At 38.5% G+C, this 22,626-nt stretch overlaps 2 protein-coding genes across 2 annotated transcripts; both read left to right on the top strand.

Annotated features, from left to right (window-relative positions):
* Positions 1 to 3,581: 3,581 nt before the first annotated feature.
* pyroxd2 (pyridine nucleotide-disulphide oxidoreductase domain 2) lies at positions 3,582 to 11,426 on the top strand. The gene is made up of 16 exons (XM_053332711.1): positions 3,582 to 3,822; positions 4,363 to 4,382; positions 5,285 to 5,378; positions 5,915 to 5,988; positions 6,149 to 6,304; positions 6,497 to 6,650; positions 6,753 to 6,814; positions 6,897 to 6,994; positions 7,098 to 7,239; positions 7,353 to 7,487; positions 7,564 to 7,636; positions 8,650 to 8,803; positions 9,527 to 9,678; positions 9,995 to 10,101; positions 10,464 to 10,584; positions 10,876 to 11,426. Exons 1-16 carry the CDS (start codon positions 3,693 to 3,695, stop codon positions 10,944 to 10,946), a joined length of 1,743 nt encoding a protein of 580 aa, XP_053188686.1. The 5' UTR covers positions 3,582 to 3,692; the 3' UTR covers positions 10,947 to 11,426.
* Positions 11,427 to 12,549: 1,123 nt separating this feature from the next.
* On the top strand, positions 12,550 to 22,232 carry zgc:123010 (uncharacterized protein LOC641500 homolog). The gene is made up of 16 exons (XM_053333029.1): positions 12,550 to 12,720; positions 15,590 to 15,672; positions 15,767 to 15,847; positions 15,976 to 16,032; positions 16,120 to 16,329; positions 17,224 to 17,337; positions 17,691 to 17,736; positions 17,942 to 18,032; positions 18,137 to 18,278; positions 18,371 to 18,475; positions 18,647 to 18,740; positions 18,906 to 18,939; positions 19,139 to 19,216; positions 19,316 to 19,418; positions 19,537 to 19,658; positions 19,771 to 22,232. The coding sequence occupies exons 1-16, from the start codon at positions 12,663 to 12,665 to the stop codon at positions 19,904 to 19,906; spliced, it is 1,554 nt and encodes a 517-aa protein (XP_053189004.1). The 5' UTR covers positions 12,550 to 12,662; the 3' UTR covers positions 19,907 to 22,232.
* The last annotated feature ends 394 nt before the right edge of the window (positions 22,233 to 22,626 follow it).

The following is a 22,626-nucleotide window of genomic DNA, read 5'->3' as shown; positions in this document are numbered from 1 at the left end:
CCTTTAGGTCATTGTAGGTCAATCTGAAATATATTTCTTAAATTGTCAGGAAGAAAACAAAATATACAAGTTTATTATATAAATATGGATTATATTTAATGGGTTTATTTATATAATATTTGGTGTGTTTTACTCATTGCTGCAACTTTTAAAACTGGTGTCTAAGGGTGTATCTCCCCACAAGGAAAGTGTTGTTTTTTCCATTAGCATGTTTAAGGTATTTGAGTGACCACAGACTGTGGTTTGATTCATCCAATTCTTGACAGCTCAGCTTCTTGATCAATTCAATAACAATTAATTCAACACATGATTATTCAGTCAGTAAAGATAGACAGTATTGACCCCATCAAGCAATGTAAGCAGCTGCAAAACTAAAATTAGGTAAATCTTCACTGGTGATACAATCCACTGACTTCCACAACAACCTCCTTCTCCCTCTTGTTTGTGAGACACACACACACACACACACACACACACACACACACACACATACACACGCACGCACGCACGCACGCACACACACACACACACACACACACACACACACACACACACACACACACACACATAGTGGCGTTTCCATCAAATCTACAGACACAGAAGAACTGAAAAACTTTGTGCAGGTGTTTGCACCCTTCACCTAAAACCAAGTCTCATAATAAAATTTTATGATTTAGGTTATTAGGACATTTTATCCCACAAGGTGACCGTATACATTTTTATATCCCCACAACATGAGTAATACTTGGTAAACACATACAAACACATAAACACATAAACAATTGACAATCACAATGACTTAATTATTTATAATACAATGTAATAATTTGTAATATTTTAATTTTGGCACTAAAAAACTTTTGCATGTGTGCATTTACAATAATTCAATAATAATATGTTTAGAATATAAATAATGAAAATAACTGTCATTTTTTTGAGCTTTTAGTGCAATGTATTTCATTCAAATACATTTATTAAAGGACAATATTTTCAGAATGATTACTTTGATTATTAATGTAAAATTTAACACAATATTTATCTTTCACAATTTCCCAGAGCCCCATATAAGACATTTGAATTGCTTGTTTTGTCTGACCAAAAGAGTTCTGCAGTCTGATAAATGACTTAATCAAGATATTACATAATTAACAAAAGTGCTAGTCATTAATCTTCCATTGATCAAATAATAGAACAATATCTCAGTGTTCACAGTACATTAGATAGGGTGTAATTTCTACTCATTGCAGTGAAAAAGATGTACATATGCGAGGGCTCATTGGCCACAAAGCAAAGTATTATGTCTAAATACTACACACAGACACATCATTTACAGAAACACACACACACCACACCTCAATTATTTTGTAGTTTTGATTTAACTTTTTATTCAGAAAACATGACACAGTATTTTTATATCAAAGATAATTTTTTTCTTCATGTGATTCACCCTTGATTTTACCTATTGTAAATACTATAAGTACCATAGATGTCTTTAATGTGGCAAAATTCTACAATGAGGAAAGAAGCTCTTAAAACACTTGAGTTTTCATTCTGCACATTTTATGGGCTGCAGTGAGACAGTAGTCTATGATTTAATAATTATGAAGGCTGAGAGATGTCAGTTAAATGTCTCCAGGCCTACCATCTTCATTGAACCTCTCTGCCTGCAGGAAAAGGAGCACTTTTTTCCAGAAAGTGAGGTAATTGTGTTTTGGTGTGGTGCTGTTATATGCACATAATTGAATTTTCTCCTTTATTGCCTGGGAGAGCCTTCAAGGGCTGCAGTGTTGGATTTCTGCCGACAAAGGGGAATGAAGTGTTAATTTCTGCTTACAAGAACAAAATCTCCTGCTTCTGATCTAGTTATGGTTGATTGGCTGTTGTCCGCAGACGTTCCTTAAAGGAAAACCAAGCATACAGCATATCAGGATAATTTCTCTTCTGTGAAACTAATGCTGCTCTAATACACCAAGGGAGAGGCATGTTCAGTCTAGCGGGAAACCCTAGATCACCATAACACCTCATTTCATTCCCTCAGCCAAGAGAGTGCACAGTCTATGTAAGCCAGAGGAATTGTTTTACACTGTCTAAGCAAAACATAGTCAAAAATTCACATTATACAGACAAGATGAGAGGATAACTTGCTTATGCTTTGCTGTGTTTAGTTGTTTTTTTTAGCAGTTGACACTGTCCCGTCCGATGGATGCTAGCAGACAATCTACTTCTGGCCCAATGCATCAGCCATGGCCTCTTATCTTATTGATGCATGGTAAGTGAACCACTACGCCAATATGACAGCTTCAACAGCAGCACTAGGAAACCATTCTGTGTTAAGAGCTCATCTTAAACTCTTAAGGTATAGGCCCTTATTGTGAAATGACTTGTGTCCAACCAAGAGGATGTCTTGAACTGTACTTTTTGATTACTGTATATTCATCTCTACAAACAACTACACACTGTACATGCAGTATGTATATCCACAATTTACATGTGCTCTGTGGTGCACATGATGGTTTTCACATGCAAACATTCTAATTTTTTTTGTTTTTATATATTCAATATTTCCAAAATCTGGAAAGAGTCTGAAGTCAGAGGTTCTCAAATAACATATAGGTTAACATTTTGTCTAATTCTGTCTTTAAACAAGTCAGGTACCTGTATGAACACTGAAAGAGGTTTCCTCACTGTAATGATTTCTCCATACTGGCTATAAAAAGATCCTCTTCAAATTTATATGATGCAGGCCAAAATCCACAGTATGACTTAATCATATCAAGTGAATATCTGCCACATGTACAGTGTTTTAGCATCAAATTCCCCCTTTGTGTTTCTTCACATTAGCTTTAGATACTAGTCCCTATCACGTCCATTATCTGTACACTATAAAGGGATCTTCTAATGGCTAGTATGAACAGCAGAAATGATCATAACAAGAAAACCCTACTATTGCTTTCTACTGTTGTTTAACGACAGACTTTAAAAACTGTGAACCCGTCCTTTAAGCTGTTATCAGTATAAAACATGTCACACTACATACTAATATAATGCAGTCTGAATCAATGAGTTTTGACAGACGTAACTGCTGGTGATGCAACTTGAAGCCGTATGAGCAGATGTGGAGCTGGATTTAATGGAACAACTGTGCCACCAGGTGGTCTGCTGGCTAATGACAAGCAGACGCTTCATTCTGAATTTAGCTCAAACTAAATTTACTTGTTACATGTTTGTTTGTTTTTGTTACTGAATCTTGTTCCTTTATGTTAAAATGAATATGTTCTGCTTTCTGGGAAGTACAATCAATCAGCATAAACAAACAAACAAATAAGTAAATTCGATTTCCTGTTTCTGACAAACAATTTGGCCCTTTGGTTTATTAGTTTAGACGTTTTAATTAATAAACACTTTTGTGTTTATTGGAAGTACATAAATAACTACAAATTGATGGCTCTGGTAGGAATATTACCTACAGTAGAGTCATGGACTAAGTTTCCAGATACTTTCAAATGGTCCATGTATCCACTGAACTACACAGACTATACTCAATGATGCGTTTTTTCGCCCCCTAGTCCAGATAGTTTACAAGTGGTGGAGGTCATTCTTCGATGTAGGAAACCCGGATCTACTTTACGCGGCTCCAGGAGCAAAATGGGAGGGACGTACTTCGAGGTGGGATCTTGCCTCAAACTTCTGCCATGGCTGCAATGGTGTGGACTGATCGGGGACGGAGGGCTGTGACTGCAGTCCGGACAGTGACCAGGTCCAGATCCAGTTCCAATCACACCGCTTTAAAATCCCAGTATGACGCGCTGGTCATCGGTGGAGGTGAGGTCAGCGGACTGCAGGAATGAAGTGCAGAAAACACAACAGCTATGCCAAAACAACCACATCGGACTTTCCAGTGTTGAGACAATGTTCCAGCTATTTTTGCAAAAGTGATCAAGATTGTCCAAATCATTTCGATAAATACCATTTGAGAAAAGTAATTTGGATCTGGCTCTTGTTCTTTCCATGTATTGCAGGATCAAGTTACCCCTCAAGTGTTCAACTTTAAACTCAATGAAGTAAAACATGACTGCAGAGCAGCTTTCACAAGTTAATGAACACATCAAGAAAGTTATTTCACTAATGCTTGCATGCATGTTTTTGTTTATAAAACAATCAAGTAAAACTGCAATGCAATCAATATGTGATGGTGGCAACAAGCACCTGTCAGGTCTTCTTTCTTAACAAAAATGTAACTGAAACTTGAATTTGAATTACTGGCAGGTGAAGTTGAGCTTTAGGCTGTTCAGTAATTTGAAATTCTGTTGAAAATTTACATTTATAGAGAAACTGTCTGACACATTTTTTATTTCATTGCAGGGCACAATGGACTGGTGGCAGTGAGTTCATATACTTGTTTTTTACAACACATACTGTACACTGTGGGTCTATGGTTCAGCCACAGGGTAAAGGTAGGGGCAGCTTAGTGATTTTAGTGGCCCTAGATAAACTGTTTATTTTGCTTAGTTTATTGAGAATGCTGGTATTGGTGCTGGCAGTACTGTTGTGGTACTACCTGCAAAACTTTAAACTATTAGTACCACACTAAACTTGTCCTGCATTCAAAAATGTATTTAGATAAAAGTATATAAGTATTGTGAGCACAATGGACTGTTCAAGATGGAGCACATGTTCACTGCTTTATATGCTGCTGAATAGTTTGCTCTATCATAATAAATCAATATCAATCTTAGCAATTTTATTTGTTGATTATTTTGCATGCACCCCATAACTATAAGCATAGCACTTGATTAAATTTGCTTGGAAACTTTTCAACATATTGATGCTTTGCATAACTGCTATCAGGTTTTTCTTCTGCTTCTCTGACATGAACCCTTCACTGACCCAGGCAGTGAAAAGTAACTCAATTGATTTACTCACTAGTGGGTACTTGTACTTGCACATTGATGATTTTTTGAAAATGTGGATTGGGGGCTTTAATTTCTGAGTATAATGAGTTAGAATAGCAAAAAGGTTGCCGATTTTATGTAGTAGTTAGTTGTTTCTTTGAACATGGGGGTTGCCTTCACATTCAAATATTATACAGCATGAATTTACCTGGGCTTAACTCAGATCAGCTGATCTGGAAGTGGAAACTCAGAGTTTCAATCACAGCGATCATCAAATCTGATTTCAGGGTTAGTCTCATAATTTGTTAAACCTGCTTTCTGGAATAGACTTGCAGTGTGTGTGTGTGTGTGTGTGTGTGTGTGTGTGTGTGTGTGTGTGTGTGTGTGTGTAGGCTGCCTATCTTCAGAAGGGAGGAGTGAAGACAGCAGTGTTGGAGCGCAGACATTTGCTGGGAGGAGCAGCTGTGTCAGAGGAGCTGTTCCCTGGTAGGATGATCTTGACTCAACCTAAGTCTTAAAGGATTGGTTCACCCAAATTCAATACACATTAGTATTACTAGCAGTATCTAGTACTAATATTATCTTGCCAGTTACTGTAGTTGGAACCACTTTCTAACAAATAAATATGCCAATTAAAAACATTTACAGCATGCTGTCAGGATTACAAACACAGGAATGATGTGCTTTCAAGTGCTTTGAGTAACACAAACAAAATTACATTTCTTTCCATCATATTTATGTAAAGATGAAAAGCAAACCCTATCTGCATGGCTAGATACCATAATGGTATGCACACAATACTGTATATTTTTTCTTTAATTTGGGTGAACTCACCCTTTAATGGTGGAGGAGATTTGATTTTGTATATTGACTACAAGCAAAGAAGCTATGAGGGACTGAATGAACAGTGTCCATTTGATCAGTGTGTCTTCTATGGCTAATGTACAGTTTTGTCAAGGTAATGTTGAAAAGAAATGTACATTATTCTATCCCTGTAAGAATAATAACACTCTTATGTGCAGGTTTCCACTTCTCTAGGTGTTCCTACTTACTCAGTTTGTTACGACCCCATATATACGCAGACTTGGAGCTCAAGGTAAGTGCAGAAGAAATAACATCACCACAGCAAGGTTGCATAAATTAATCAATTCAGCAGAAATGAAGAGATATTAAAGTGACATTCCTTGCTGCTCTTAATTTTTTTTAATAACAATTTTTAAATGAACTTTTCTTTGCTGTTGTGCATTTGTCCTCAGAAACATGGGCTAAAGGTGTATATGCGGGACCCCCATGCTTTCACCCCCATGTTGGAGGAGGGAGTGTGCGGTGCCCCACCAAGGTCTCTCACCCTGGGCGCAGATCTCACCATGAACCTGAAGGAGATTAGCAAATTTTCACAGAAGGATGCAAAGGTGATTTAGAAGTGCTGTATATCACTCAGGAGTCTGCATTTTACATCCGAGTGCTTATAGATTTATGCTCTTGTCATAGTAGCTTTAACTGGAAAAAACTCTCCTTTATTTCTCTATATGAATTAAGTTATTCCATCCTTTTCCCCTACTCTCACCGACATCTTGACACTTTTGTCTTTTACCTGTACTCAGGCTTATCCAGGTTTTATTGAACACCTTGACAAGCTAGCTGCAGCTATCCACCCTCTTCTGGATGCCCCTCCTGTAGACATTCCAGGTGTCACTGCCGGATCACTGAGGACGAGGCTGGCTGCAGCTAAAACACTTATGCCAATTGTCAAATGTGGTGTGTGGGTGGATGCATGCCTGGGGAAATAAAACTTTTAACTCAGTTTAGATATCTGATAAACAATTTATTCATCGTGCACTCATTTCTTTTTCTTGCAAGGTCTGAAATTGGGCAGAAACATTCCAGACTTTTATGAGATTGTAACTGCACCAATAATGAAGGTTTGTTAAAGCTAACACATAGTTTTGTATTATATACTGTTATTTATTGACGGCATAATAACTAATTTATGTTTAATTTTAGATCCTTAATAGGTGGTTTGAGTCTGAGCCATTGAGAGCAACATTGGCTACTGACGCTGTGATTGGAGCCATGACCAGCCCCCATAATCCTGGTAGTGGGTGAGACTCATTTTCACCCTTTGAAAAACACTTGTAAAAAATTTGATTGCACAGAATTAAACTAACCTTACTAAACCTGTGATTTTATGGCCTCACTTTGAAGGTATGTGCTTTTGCACCATGTGATGGGAGAGTTGGAGAAGGAGAAGGGAGCATGGGGTTATGTGGAGGGAGGCATGGGAGGCGTGTCCAAGGCTATTGCTAGTGCTGCTCGATCCTATGGTGTAGACATTTTCACTGAGAAGGTACAGTGGTTTTGATTTTTTATTAATGCATGGATTATTACAATTTGAATAGAAATACCATCATTCTGTTTGCGTTTTGGTCTTTATGTATGTAAAATGTGTATCATTGGCAGGATGTAGGACAGGTCCTGGTTGGCGCTGATGGTGCTGCTGGAGGAGTGGTGCTGAAAGACGGTACTGAGATCCACAGTAAAGTTGTTCTTTCAAATGCTACCCCATACGTCACCTTCAAGAAGCTCATGCCACAGGTAATAGAGAAAAAAAATCCACATGTATGGATTGCACCAGGCTTTGATTTATTCTAACTTCCTTTGTTCTTTGTAGGGTGCCCTTCCTCCAGAGTTCATTAAAGCTATTGATCAGATAGATTACACCTCACCTGTCACCAAAATCAACGGTAAAACCTTTTCTGTATCTGTCATCCTAATCTCAAATCATGATTTTATAAAATGACTGTACCCTCCAAAGGCTCTCACCATCAGAATAAAAAAGAGCCTTTTAAGGTACAAGCTGCTGGGCTCATTGTTTTAGCTCAGTAGAAGCAATGTTTTTCCACCCATACGCTATATATAATATATCTAGATGAAACCCTGCTTTCTTTTGTCATACTTACACAATAGTTCTGGTCTTGTCATGTTGAACCACTAATCACAGTTGCAAAGAAATGGGAAGGTATAAGACAATAGAGACTCAGCACTAAGGCACAAACAGATATAGTGTATCAGCAGGGATCATCTCTTTAGCCCTCCACTCCTGTATACAGTATATTATTACAGTGTGAGATTAGGTCACTGTCTAAGCTCTTGGTACTGAAAACACAAGTTTCAAAATTTTGGGTATTATAAAACTGAGTAAAGTACACACTGCTAAGAAGATGTTGAGAGTTATCTAGCTTCCTGTGTGTTGCTATTTGTAGTTCCCTGCTTACTAATTACAGTAGTGCCTAAGCTTTAGGGCTTTATTACTCGGGAAGTCTTTACTTAACAGATCTTTTATGGTGTGTTGCCTTTTAGACTTTATGATAGTCTTCATTATTTTGGAGAATTTACTTTCACAGTCTTAGCTTAAAGGTTAAAGGGATTAGGCACCGCATACTGTATGAGAGTGGTTGTAATTGTAGTTCAAGTATCACTGCAGTGCCAAACATAGACATTTACATTATGTCATTTGGTAGACGCTTTTTTCTGACTGGGTACAAGTGCAGTGAGGAAGAATGAAGAGTGGGCTTTTTCCATTGTTATAAGTATAAGAAATGACTGGAAGTAGACGAGTGCATCTGAAATGTGCATACCATAAACAACAAGAAAGTAGTGTTCAAGTGTTAAGGTGTTAATTATACACGAAAATGATACATAATCTTAGAGCAGATACTGAATTCATGTATGATTTTCTTTGTTGCCTTCTAAACAGTGGCCGTAGACAAGCTACCAAACTTCCTGGCATCGCCCACACCAAATGATAAACCTGGACCACACCATCAGTGCTCCATTCATCTCAACTGTGAAAGTGTAGACCTACTGGAGACTGCTTACAAAGAGGCCATGAATGGACGTCCTTCAGCAAGGTGCACATATCTACACACTCCTACATATGTGAACACATGAAACACATAAAACTTAATTACTCAACCATTTACTTTTATGACATTTGGCAGAAATTAGTAGCTGACAATGGAAGAGATATTACAGGGAGGGGACGTGTTATGGACAAACATGTTTCAGATAATGTTACAGTACAAACATTTTTTCATATCATGCATAAGACCTAGCCATACTTTCCTTACTGTAGCAAAAATATTAAGTTTTGTGTGCTTGATATAGTAGATTAGAGATTAATCACACAGCAGCAAATTGATACCTTATTGCATTAAGTAAAACAGAATTCCGAGTGCTTAGCTCAAAATGTCTTTTCTTATACAGTATGTATTAAAATAATAAGATTATGTGCTCTCGCTGCACTGGATGTGTGTTCCTCCACAGCCTGGGTTGTACACATATCCTTATCTCAGAAATAACCCTTAGCCTTGAAGAAGTAAAAAATCCTCCTGAGCATGAGGTCTTCATGTTTTACTGAAAATGTTAGTACTTAATTTAATATTGTTTTCTTGCTGGCATCTTTACATGTAACCTTCAACCAGCAGTTGTATCAGAAGTCATTTGATGATGAAGAACCTTGCAGTTCAGCTGGAGTTTCAACCATCTGAAACTTATATTATCTCACTGTGACTTCTTGTCAACAACTGACTCACCCTTCACTCTTATCTCATCTTATCTTTTATTTTTTCCAGGCCCATGCTCGAAATGACTATCCCCTCTGTGCTGGATCCCACTCTAGCTCCCCCTGGCTGTCACGTGGTGTCACTGTTCACCCAATTCACCCCCTACCACATCAAGGGCAGGGAATGGACAGACCAGGACAGAGAGGCCTACGCAGACACTGGTTAGAAACACAGAGTGGTCCAGGACTACAAATAGGACAAAATAGGACAAAATAATAATACCTCTACACATATTTTTAAAGATATTTATTCCAGAATGAGATGCCCATTTATTTAAAATTCCTCAAAAATGTATTTTAAATGTCTTAAAACTGATGGTTGTACTGTGTTTAACTCTTATTCATATTTTTTTTATACTGACTGTTTAAATTCAGGAAGTTCTTTTTTCTTCTAAAATGAAAATACAGCAAAAGAGCTTTTAAGTGTGAACTGATCAACAGTGATATAACACCTGTATGTATTTGTCTGTCTCTTCAGCATTTGACTGGGTGGAGCAATATGCCCCGGGGTTCAAAAAGTCAGTGGTGGGCAGAGACATCCTGACTCCGCCAGACCTGGAGAGGATCTTTGGGCTCACTGGAGGGGTACACACTGCAGACATTGTAGAACTGAGCAGCTATTTGAATGTTGATACACAGCTGATTTGTTTGACACAATCAAATGTTCACTGGATGAGGAAGTAATTTGCGTCCTCTACAATGTTCTTTCATTTGCTGTCCACTCAGGGACAGACCTGTTATATAAGCAATTAATCGTGACAGGCAGTTGTACTACAACCCCTTGAGTTAGAATCAAAGTTCACATCACACCACTCACTGTATGGTATTTGGAGGTATTTTGTTGATTACAACTTTATGTGCATGGCATAATTAAACAAATGACACCAATAGCTTTTCTTGCGAAATCAAAAAACTAAAAGAAACATTTGGGTTTGTCATCTTTACAGAATATCTTCCATGGATCAATGTCATTGGACCAACTCTACCTAGCACGACCTTTGCCTTCTCTCTCAGACTATCGTTCACCAATAAAAGGACTGTATCTATGTGGCAGTGGCTGCCATCCAGGTTTGTTTTTAAGTCTGGCTCCTCTGCAGAATATTGAGTTGAAAATGTGGCTGTTTGTTGTGTATAGTGTGGAGTAGTACAATAGTAGTAACATACATGAGTATAATCATGTATGTTACTTTTTCTTGTGTTAGAACAACACAATTAAGGAACCTTTGGACCTTTGGATGAGATCTTATCCTGACTGCTGATGATAAAGAAGTCACATAGCGATGTCAAGTAACTAGACAAACAGTTTACGATTCCCCTTACCAGAACGAGACCAATTCTTTTGTGTATTTGTTTCTTTAGGTGGTGGTGTGATGGGGTCTCCCGGCTGGAACGCAGCACTTATTGCCATGGCTGACCTGAAACGTCGCTGAAAACTTAGAGCTCTCCTTTGTCTGATTTATTTGAATTTGACTATTTTGAATGATAACATTCAACACCAACTCCAGCTATCTGATCAGCTGCACCATATCATTTTGTGCATCCTGTATGTAAAGATATCTGAAGGGGATACATGTTGATTAATTAATAATACAGCTGACATGATGAAAGAGACAATAAGAGATTGAATAATAATCCTAATAGACCATCCATACCAAGATCTAATTGGTGTAAAAAGAAGATATCATTCTTAATACTAAACATTAGCACAATACTGCCACACTAAAGTCAGGTGTGACATCATGTATAAAATCATCTAGCAGAAAATCAGTAATATCAACACAACAAAGATGCATTTTTAAAATAACCTATACTTGTCACTATGAAATAAACAGCTGTAACTGACAGTGTAATGATGGAAAGCATGCACAATGCAACTTTTTTTACAACTTTGTGTGAATAAATTCAAATGCATTCAAGTTCATGTGTTGAATCTTCTTCAAACTATGCAGAGTAACTGTAGTACCAGTGCTTTATGTGTGTCATTCATTATACTGATTGACTGAATTTAGTTGTTTTGTTTTATTTTTAGGCATGGGTCCACAGAGCAGTGTTGCCTGTCCACATAGTTAAAGTATAAACATAAAATAACATGAGACATTTGCCTAAAGGACTAATTCTCCTAAAACAATAGCCAGGTTCCCAAATTAACACTGACATATGTTATTCTTGCTGTAATGATTCCTCCTGTTCATACTGGCCATTAAGAGATCACTTCATAATGCAATGTAATTGAAATGTCCAAAAACCCTCATTCAGTGTAAAAACTATTTTTAAAAGTTAATTTAAAGCTTCCAAAGTTAAAAGTAAAAGTAGAAGATATTCACTTTATTTGATTTACTCAAATGACTGTAGCCTCATATCAACTTAAGATGAACTTTTAGATGCATTTTTGCTCAGAATGAGGGCTGTGGATTTTGTCCTGCGTCACTTACATACACAGAGAGGATCATCTAATGCTCAGTATGAACATAAGAAATGACTATCGCAAGCAGAACCTGGTTCAATGCTGAACACCTGACATTTGAGTCTATAAAATTCTGAACCTCTGCCCTTTAAACACAGTATGGCCTAATTTGTTTCCTAAAAGTTCAATACCTCACAGAAAACCTGTAATTTGATATTACTTGACAGGGTTAGACTGGAAGACCAAGACAGGCATTAACAAAAATTGTGTTACACATAGTTTAATCCAGTGGTTCTCAAACTTTTTCACACCAAGGACCCATATCATTTCGTGCATGTTTTATTACAGGAAGTGTATAAAACCCATGACCAGAATAGTCATACACTCTGTCACTGTGTGACTTCTACATTAAATTATAGTGAAAATAAAGTATACCCCTTTTCCTGGGGACCCCCTGGAACACCCTCAAGGACTCCTGATGGGGTCACCCACTTTGCAAATCAATGATGTAATCGATAAGGGTGCGCTGTGCCTTTTAGGCGCAATTCATAAGGGTATCCTGTGCCTTTAAGACGCTGTTCAGGGTGGAGCCAGCGTCGTGTTTGACGCTCAGGAAGTGGACTAAACCACCTAAGATTCCCGCAGATTCGATATCGATAGTGCCAATGTTACAAACGTGTCCACACTAACCTAAATAATCCCTTAAATATTTTTGGTGGGATATTTGAGACGATAATGCTGGATGGTTGCGCTCATGAAATTCACCAGAGACATATGCAGGCTGTTGGGACTCGGGAGCGGTAAGAAACGTCCCACTTTTCAAAACTTTCTCAACTCAAACGACAAGTAAAATCGATAATGAACCGCGTGTGACAATTAAAGTGTGGATACTCATCTCACGCGTGGATCGCTAAGACGTTATTTGTGATACTATGTATCGCAAATGTCTTTTGTCTTTTCGCAAATGAGCTCTTGGTCAGACAATGAAAGTTCCCCTCCTGCCAGTTACACCCTTACTTGCACCACTTCCAAGTTTGCGCAGTCGGTGCCATCAAGTTGGTGTATTAACGTATCTGAAAGACACGTTTAAATGCACTTTGAGTCAATGAAACCAGTAATAACAGAAAAGAGGAGTCAGAGTGTGATTTAAAGAGCAAAATGCGTTCACAAAAATCTAAAACTAACGTAGGCTAGTTTAATAGAGAGTGTGAAGTACATTCCCTTGTGCATGTTGGTATGATAGCAATGCCTCAAATAGGTGACAAAAGCTGTGTAGCCCAGACTCTGCCCAGTGGTTTAGATTAGGTTCTTCAAGCATTAAGTAACTCTTGTGATTTAAAAAAAGAGTCATGTGCTCACGCTTTGTTCCTCTTCTTGCTTTTCCATGTGCGTTTCCTCGTAGTGCAGGCAGTAGAGCAGGTTAGTTTACTGACTTACTGTTAAAACCATATCAAAGGTGGCTGAGCATCCTACAAGATGTCAACACATCTGATTGGAAATGTATGTTGAATTATTATGCCATCTACAAAAGGTGTGTAAATGAATGTTAGTTAATCTGTTTGCAACCTTTTTGTTTCAAATGTTAGACTGTGAAAAATACCCATCATAATTTCCAAGGGGTCTAAGTGATGCTGTCAAATGTCTTGTTTTGTCCATAACCCTGTTTGCTTTTAATGTCACATTTTCAGATGATTACACATTATTGGGGTTAGGCCAAGCCACATTAAACAATCAACTGGCATGTCACTAACAGGCCACTCCATGTTGACTCCATGTCACTTCTTTTAAAAAAAGAGAAAAAAAGAAAAAGTTTTTTAATTAAGGCTGAACTACATCTTGCAGCAGTTGTGCTTGTTGTAGGAAGACTGGTGACTCACTCACCAATCAGTTAAGAAAATCACGTCAAACCACAGACTCTAGACTTTGGTGATTGTTTTCATGATAAGGTTATGTGTTGTTTTTTTTTAACTTTGATCCTGTCATGTTGATGATCAGCAAAAAAAAGAGAGCTGCAATGCTGATTTCATGTTTTAAGTTCCAGTCCATGATGTTACACTGTTGTATTTTGCATTCCTGTGCAAAGAGCTCACCTTTCAGGTCAAAGCCAATTTAGGCAGTCTCCTTCAGGAGGGGGGACAGAGACTCTTTTGTTGTTTTTGCCCACAGATCTTGGATCATTTATTTGTTAAGAGAACATTCCTTTATAGTAAAATGTAACAAAAAGCCAGATTCAGCTAATGGGATGGAGCTGTGCTTTAGTAGTGGTGGTGTCCTGATATCTGAGTAGTGAGCCAGACACAGACAGCTGAAATTCCTCTTCCACTTTCTATGCATGTTTGAGATGCTAGGCTCTTAACCAACGCCAGCTAGTCATACTGCTACAGATGCAAATAAATACATTGCACATGGAGAAAGGATTGGATAGATATTTTTGTTGTAATTATATTTTTAGTGCAATTTAGCAGAGCCCTTGAGGAGAGAGAGAGACTTGTCTTCTCATTTTGCCACCAGAAATGTAATATGCAAGACAGCTCTCAAAGTGCTGCAATCAATCCCATGCCTCACGAGTCACAACATGAGTCACAGACCAAGTATGAATTTGTCACTACTCAGGAAATCTTTGCTGAACAAATGGAAATCTGACACCACATCAGTTTACACATGGTCCAGTGTTTTGCTTCCTTTTTGTCCTTTCATTTGTCTGCTGTCCATTGAGCCTAAGTCAACTACAGGGTTCTGGTTTGATCTGATCTACGCCCCCTTGACACACACACACACACACACACACACACACACACACACACACACACACATACACATACCACAGTCTGGGCAGTGGTTGTTTTCTGTGTCGATTTCCAACCAACTTTCTAAGAAAATATCTTTCTTTTTTTCAAAAAGCAATACCCAAGACAGCTGTGTGTTGCATGTAAGACTTGTGGTGGTGAAGAAATGAAGAGTAAACATTCCTCCTAAAACCTTAGTGAAACAACTTGAATTAGTCTCAGCGAGCAGTTTTCTGTTCTGTGAACATTTTTGTCCAGTGCTGATCTTTGTTGGCTCTTTTTTGGAGAAACCATTACATCATCTTTCCTGTCTCCACCCAATGCCATTCAGATTTTGCTTTTCGTTATCAAAGGTCAGGGTGGCTAAACTTGCATGTGAATGGAGAAGAAGAACAACCAATATTTTGTTTGTTTGTCTGGCCTGGTACTTAAAATCATAGTCCTCTTATAGATGTACAGTCACTTCCCTCTGATAAATAGAAACATCTCTTACCTTTTCTTTTTATAAGGGATGCTTGCTGCCAATGATTTCTCTGTACAGTTGACGACAAGTGAAAATATTGGACATAGAAGCACCGACAGACAGAGAAAGAAAAGGGCCCAGTTTTGCTATTTCATCAAATGATTACACTTCTCATCTCATATTTCATAGGCACCGTTATGCACTTTGTGTTGGAGAGTTATTCCCCTTCAGTGCGCAGGGTAATAAAATCTAATTTGGTAAAGATGTGCTGGTCAAGATATGTGTGCAAAGCCAAACATGAGCAGCTACACATTACAGATGGATAGAGCTGTTTTAACTGACGACATATCCCCAAATACTCCCCAAAATGTAAAAAATATGACTGTAGCAGATGGTTTAATCAGGTGTATTTCCCAACAGGCCCCCCTGTCCAGCAGCAGGAGGAACAGATGGACTGTGGTGCCGCAACCCCTGACCCAAGTGATGATGCCACTCTGTTACAGGTAAACAAATGGGGTCAGACTGACAGGGCATTGTCAGGACTGCAAGGGTGAAGGTATAAAGTGTCATGTGCAACTGTGTGTGTGTGTGTTTCAGGATCCATTAAATGGAGAGGAGGATCTGAGTGAGGAGGAGAAGGTCAGACGGAGGGCAGAGCGACGTAGAGCAAAGAGGAAGGTAATCACACAAACACTGCACCCATCAAAGATCCTACTTGTTGCACCTTTATTGAGTAGATAATTAAGCAATGTATAATGCATGAAGTCTTGCATTTTCTGATGTGTAAAGTACTGAATCTGTTTCAGCGCCGTAGGAAACGTAAGAAGCAGGAGCAGGTTAAGCAGAATGAGAGTGCTGAACAGGTAACGGTGGCATTGCTTCTGGGAGTGTCCTTTTTACATTTGCTTTGGTTGGGAGTAGCTGGATATTTACGTGGTGTTATACATTAGGACGATGAAGACGAAGACGGAGGTGCGGAGTCTGAATTGGATGAGAGTGAGTCAGAGGCAGAGGGTAATGCTGAAGAGGAGAAACAAGAGCAGAAGGAAGAGAAAAAGGACGCAAAGTCAACCGCCTGTCAAAAGTATGATACCACTCCTCTCACGGCCCCCTCAGGAATCAAAGGACAACAGAAGAACCATGCCAGATCTGCTGAAGAGGTGAGGACAAAAAAAAAGAAATCCTCTCTTTCTTACGCCTGGGACAGACTGCTTGTGTGAGGTAAACGTGTGAGTCACAGGACCTTTTTATTTTATAATTCAGCACCCACTTTAACAGGTTAAAGCAGCCACACAGCCCACGTGAGATACATGCACGTCTTCATGAGATTCAGCGTCTTGTCTTTTCATATTGACCTCATACCAGCAACATTACACGTTTCACTATAGTTCAATGTCTATATCTGTAGAATATGTCACAGACAAAAGCTAGTGTTATTCAGTTTTTATTATAATCCTTGTTTGATGTCAGTTTGCCTCCTGACAGTTAAATTGGAGATTTGTTTGTCAGAGTTTGGCTCATTTGGGAAACTTGGTATCATCTGGAGGGATTTTCTTCACTTGGAGCGGTGACGGCAAAGGTTTAACTGGCGGAATAATAAAAACAAGTGCTGTGTGAGCAGTTTTACTGTATATGGCCGACAGAGAAGTTGCCCCAACCAGACCCCACCATGGCTGTCAGAAAGAAAGCCACTTTCACCTCACATATTATTTGTCACAACTTAGCACATGCTTAACTTTTTTCTGTATAAATATAAATTAAATTTATAATAAAATTATATTTTACATCCTGTTATAGATGGCCGTTATCAAAGTCAAACCCCATACAGAAAGATAGGTCTGGCATTAGCACCACCACAGCAGCAACTCTGTATGGAAACCATATGGGCGAGCTGCAGCCAATAAGCAACGCATACGTGCTGTTAGGTAGAGGCAGGCAGTGTCCCAGCTGTAACAGCTGGTATAGTAAAAGTTTAAAATCCAAGCCTACAAACTTATAGGCCTGGATGGCACATAACTGAAAGTCACTAATGTCTGTCTGTCTGTTTCCCACAGGAGCCAGAGTGGGATGTGAGCAGTGCCTTCTTTGCTAATGCTGCTAGCCATATTAAACCCAAAGGATCATGTCGCAAGTCCAAAGAAAACAAGGAGAACGAGGACAGGAGAGAGGTGAATGCATACTGATAGATACTGTGAAATCAGTGTAGGTGAAGTGAGAGCTCATGTCATAACTGTGCACAGCAGAGTGTTCTTCTGATAGGTCCAAAGTTTGTTGTGTAAAAAAAGTAGACTTTAGACTGCAAAAGCGCGTGTGTGTTTATTGTTTTGAGAAAAAAAACAAAAGATTTTTTTTATAATTATATCATTTTGCAGTAAATGTATTTATGCACATTGTATGCGTTTTGATTTGAAGAGGCAAGGCAAATTAAAGCATGATCTATTCAAAATGCCGACAGCTGGATAATTGAATACATTTTCACAGCTGTGGATATCAACTGATGAAAATGATCATTTTCTTTCAGACAAATGGAACTGACACCATGACTAAGAAAAGCGCATCACTGACAGGTAAAATACAATATTTGTATAATGGGGAATTTAATCTCTCATTTACTAGGTTATTCATTGACAGTGACACAAAGCCCTAAAGGAAATTATTGATTACCCATTTGTTTGTACAAACATGTCGTCGTGCGGCACTGCAGTGTAGGTGAACCCTCGGGCCACTGACTCATCAGAGAATTATTTACAAGCATGTTTTTCTCTCTTGCAGAAAAAGGGATAAAACTTGTGCAAGAGGGGCAATACTCGCAAGCTGTCAGTATGTTTACAGAAGCCATCAAATGTGATCCAAAGGATTACAGGTACATAAACTGTGATCCTGACTTGCTTATTACAAAGAGGATAGAGACATTTCAGACACGTGTAACATCATTATTTTGCACTTTTCAAAAACAACATCCTGTAGGTTCTTTGGGAATCGTTCGTATTGCTATTACTGCTTGGAGCAGTACCCTCAGGCTCTGGCAGACGCTGAACGCTCCATTCAGCTGGCACCAGAATGGCCCAAAGGACATTTCCGCAAGGGCAGTGCTCTCATGGGCATGAAGGTGGGAATTCTATTGGAAGAAATAGCTACTTAATAGCTTAATTATATGATAAAACTTACTAATGGTTGTATGTCTGATCATTTGTGTTGTAGCGGTACAGTGAGGCAGAGAAGGCTATGGAGCAGGTGCTAAAACTGGACAAAGACTGTGAGGAGGCCGTCACCGACCTGTTAAACTGCAAAGTGCTGCAGTTAATGGTAAATACACTCAAACAAGTGTCAGCCATTAGCTGAGAGTGAGAATATACTCTTAGCCTCATCAACTGTCCATTTTTAGAAGTAACATTTTGTTGTTAATCATCTTGACTCTTACAGCTTAATTCCTTTGAGTGTATTTTGTTACATTAGTGCTTTTTAAAATTTCATCAGGACCTTGGTTTTGATGAAGGGCAAAGTGTCCTACTGCTGGAGAAATTCTCAACTGTGCAGGCTGTTGTGGCATCTTGTTCTGAAGCTGCTAGGGGTAAGGTCACATGGAAGTATTCAATACTGTATTTTCTAAGGGACTTCATTACCGTAACAATGGAGAGAAGTTATGTTCAGAATATGCTGTATGTTAAAGTTGGCCTGGAAGATTCTTTCCTGTATATTCAGTTATTGGAGATGCTTTTTTTTTTTTTTTTTGCAGCTGGGAGCCAAGATCAGTCAGTTGTGCTGCCAGGGTAGGTTACTATTTGTTATATTTATCAAAGCTTGGGGTCAGAAGGGGTAGTAGTCTCTTTTTTTTGGTTAAACTGATTTTAGTTCATCTTAGTTTACATGTTTTATTTTCATTAATTGTCACATCTTAAGTGTCCTTTGGAGAACGGAACTCTGTTTTATTGTGTTGAGTCACATTTTTTTTGTCTCTCTTTCCTTCAGAAGCCCTTGCCCATCTCTCTGGGTGGGAAATGTGACAACTGAGCTAACTGAGAATCACCTATGGGACCTTTTTAAATTGTATGACAATAGCCCAGTGAAATATTTGATACTAATTTATGAGTTGAAATCAGTTTAATTAAGCACAATTTTCCACAATTCGTTGGCTTTGCATTGTAGGTATGGAGAAATAGAGAGTATCCGTGTGCTGCATGAGAGATTCTGTGCCTTTGTCAATTTCAAGAATGCAAGCATGGCAGCACGTGCAATGGAGAAGCTAAATGTGAGTACTTGTTTGGTTCCCCTCCCTCAGTTGAAGCTGTTTAATAATAATAATAATAATGATAATAATGATAATAATGAAGGACTTAAAACTGCAAATATGCCCACCCACCCCACAGGGTTATTGCATTGAGAACACACGTTTAGTGGTGCGCTATCCTGACCGTCGCACTCAGAGGGTCCTCCCTTTTCCACTTAAGATGTGTCTCCCTGTCACACAGCAGGCAGGGGCATCAGCTGGGTAAAAAAACACTTCTGCTTCATGGTATAGAATGTCCAGGTCACTGACTTCAATGTTTTTTTTATACTTGTGTCTTTTTGTCTTTACCTATGTCATCCTCCTCTGTGCACAGACCTCGAAGGCGTGGCCCAGTGAATGGAGACGAGTGTTACTTCTGGAGAACCACCGGCTGCCATTTTGGAGACAAGTGTCGCTATAAACACATTCCTGATCAGAAAGGCAAGGACAGGAAACCCTGGCAACCATAAACTCAGTATGCTTCAGTACTGTGCAGGAAACTAGGATGCACACACACAGCGGATGGAACCGGTACTACGTGGACCAGGTTCTCTGGGCTAAAAATACTTAACATGGCAAAATGGACCAGAACATTCAAAAGGATCAGAGCCAGCACTCAGGCTCTAAGGCAGGGATAGTTAAACATGTGCCACAAAGGACTGGGAGTGTGATCGTTTTCACTATACTGGATGATTTTGATTATCAGTTCACCATTTTAGCAGGTGGGAGCAAATAAATCACCTGGTGTTTTTTTGTTTGGAGTGAAAACCTTCATATTCGCAGCAGCTCATGGCAATATGGTGACCTATCCCCACTTTAAGGAATACAACGTAACCTTCAGGCCTACAGACAGAAAGAGGAAGTGAAACTGCTTTTGTCCGATATACTAAAAAAAAAAAAAGTCATGGCTCTTCTCTGTATGGCAGTAATGAAAAGATAAAGGACTTTTTTCCTTTAGAAATGCCAACATACAGCAGTGTTTCTCCCTATTTATAATGTACAGTCACTTGACCAATACTTAAAGTTGTAGTTTGTGCATCAACCATTTCTCAAGTCAGTTTGAAGTTTATACTGAGGCTCCTAGTCAAACTCTCCATTCTGTGCCATAAACAGCAGATTGTCAAATAGACCAAAGACTACAGATTACCTAACATTTTAGTACTTTCCCTATCCAGATGTGTTTTCTCTTCTAATCAATAAGCTACAGAGACCCAGCGAGGAGCCTTTGTACTGTGCTATGTAGCATTCAGTACATACAGTGTAGATGATCATACATGAATAAATGGACACATGAGACACAAATTGGACTTGAGGGATGTAGAAGAAATAATCCAAACACCTGACAATATCATGGAATCCAGTAGAATAAATACTACCTTTTTATGAAGGCTGTAGTGTTCAGTTTTTGTCAAGTACTGTTTTAACTCTATGGCAATTTTAAGGCCATAATTTTTTTTGCTTTGTTTTATTGGACTACATGATGTGTCTGGTGTATCAAGTTCTTTAGTCTTCACTCCCTGTTTTGCGGTATGTAGATGAGCTGAGACATGGATCTGTTTCCCCTATCATAGCATTAGAATTATAGTCCATGTCATTTTTGGTATATTTTCATAGTAAACATCACAGTGCTTTCTGTCTATGCAAAAGGCATGTAGTGACCTGATTGTCTGTTCTGTTTAAGGCATTCACACCTACCACCACTGGCAAATGTAAGTCTGCCAGAGGTTGTAGGTTGTTGTTGTCTGTGGCCAACATGCCGATCATATTGATAAATAATTCATACAAGACAGTGCCTTACAAAAATTCATGCTCAGTCACGTGCGCACACACACATTTAAAGTCATGCATTGAAGATGATGCACTTATAGAACTTTTGAAAAGCAGTGTTTTTGACCCTAGGGCCTCAATTTCAGTATTTCAGTGAACCAAAGAATGCTTCATCTGATGGGTCGGCACTAAAAACAGTCTTGTTATTTCATGAGTTACAACACTAGACAGTGCATTAAAACCCATTGGCAGGCGTATGTATCATCCACTAGAGAAGAATTACAGTTATGACATCTGGCTTAAGTCTACACTACATTCAATAGTGAACTATGCTCAGCATAGTGACAGTATTTATTGTCCTATTTATACCTTCCTACCTTTCTTTTTTTTCAACTTCTTTTTTTTACAACATATCTTGGGAGCTGAAATCTGCTTTTAATTTACTGGCCAACTTATCTTTTCACTTTAGGGTAGGTTAAAGAAATGTATTTTCTACAATTACAGTTTTGTGCTGTTTATGTCTGGCTTGAGAAGGAAAGAAAGTGTTTTTGTGTTTGTAGTAACTGGTGCAAACACTGTTGCTCACTTCTCCTTTACGTATTATTTTCTGTCTTGTGGCTAAAACTTGTAAAAAAAGGAATTAGACACCAAACTTCAAGACTGCACTTGTTGAACAAATTTGCTTGTTTCTTTATGCAATTGGTGCTTTTAACTGTGGTGGCACTTTGCATTTCATTTTGTAGACTTATAAAATGCATTGTATGTTACCATAGATAGCATCTTTTAATTTAATCTGATACATATTTCCAAATTGGTCAAGAGGTTTCCCTGGGTTTAATGTAAGTCATTTGGTTTGTACTAGTCTATTTGCTCTTTTTCAAACAATTTCAGGAAAATGCATTTTTAATTATGGTGTACACATTAATAACCTGAGCACTGCATTCTTGGTAATCTTCCAAATATTTTGTATTATCGTTACTGCACTGCAAAAGAGTCTTTTATATTTAATAAATGTATTTGAACCACCTATTTTTCAGTCCGTGTGAGTAATGTCAGGAACTGGGGAAGAATATTTGAGGTTTGCAGTTTCAATGCTGATAACTAAAAAATGAATGAATTTCTTGCTGTATCGTGTGATTTTCTTACCCTCCACAAGGTGGCAGTGTTGCACATGCAAAGTTGGCATCAAAAGGTGTCAGTAGTTCAACCAGCCTATAATATTCATATTTAATCCTATATTTTTTGATCTCCTGGATGCAGGATGATGCTTTAAGTAATTCCTGATGCTTATGACCTAGAATAAATAAACCAAAGCAGGCCAGGCTGGTGTGGTGGACATATGGCAACCCTGTCATTACTAGTAGGAGACACTTGTGTGGCCAGCATGAAAGATGCAGTAGGGAATCTGTAACCACACAGACCA

This window comes from Scomber japonicus, chromosome 14, assembly GCF_027409825.1.
Source record: "Scomber japonicus isolate fScoJap1 chromosome 14, fScoJap1.pri, whole genome shotgun sequence".
Lineage (NCBI taxonomy): Eukaryota > Metazoa > Chordata > Actinopteri > Scombriformes > Scombridae > Scomber > Scomber japonicus.
This window is presented reverse-complemented; position numbering and strand designations above follow the sequence as displayed.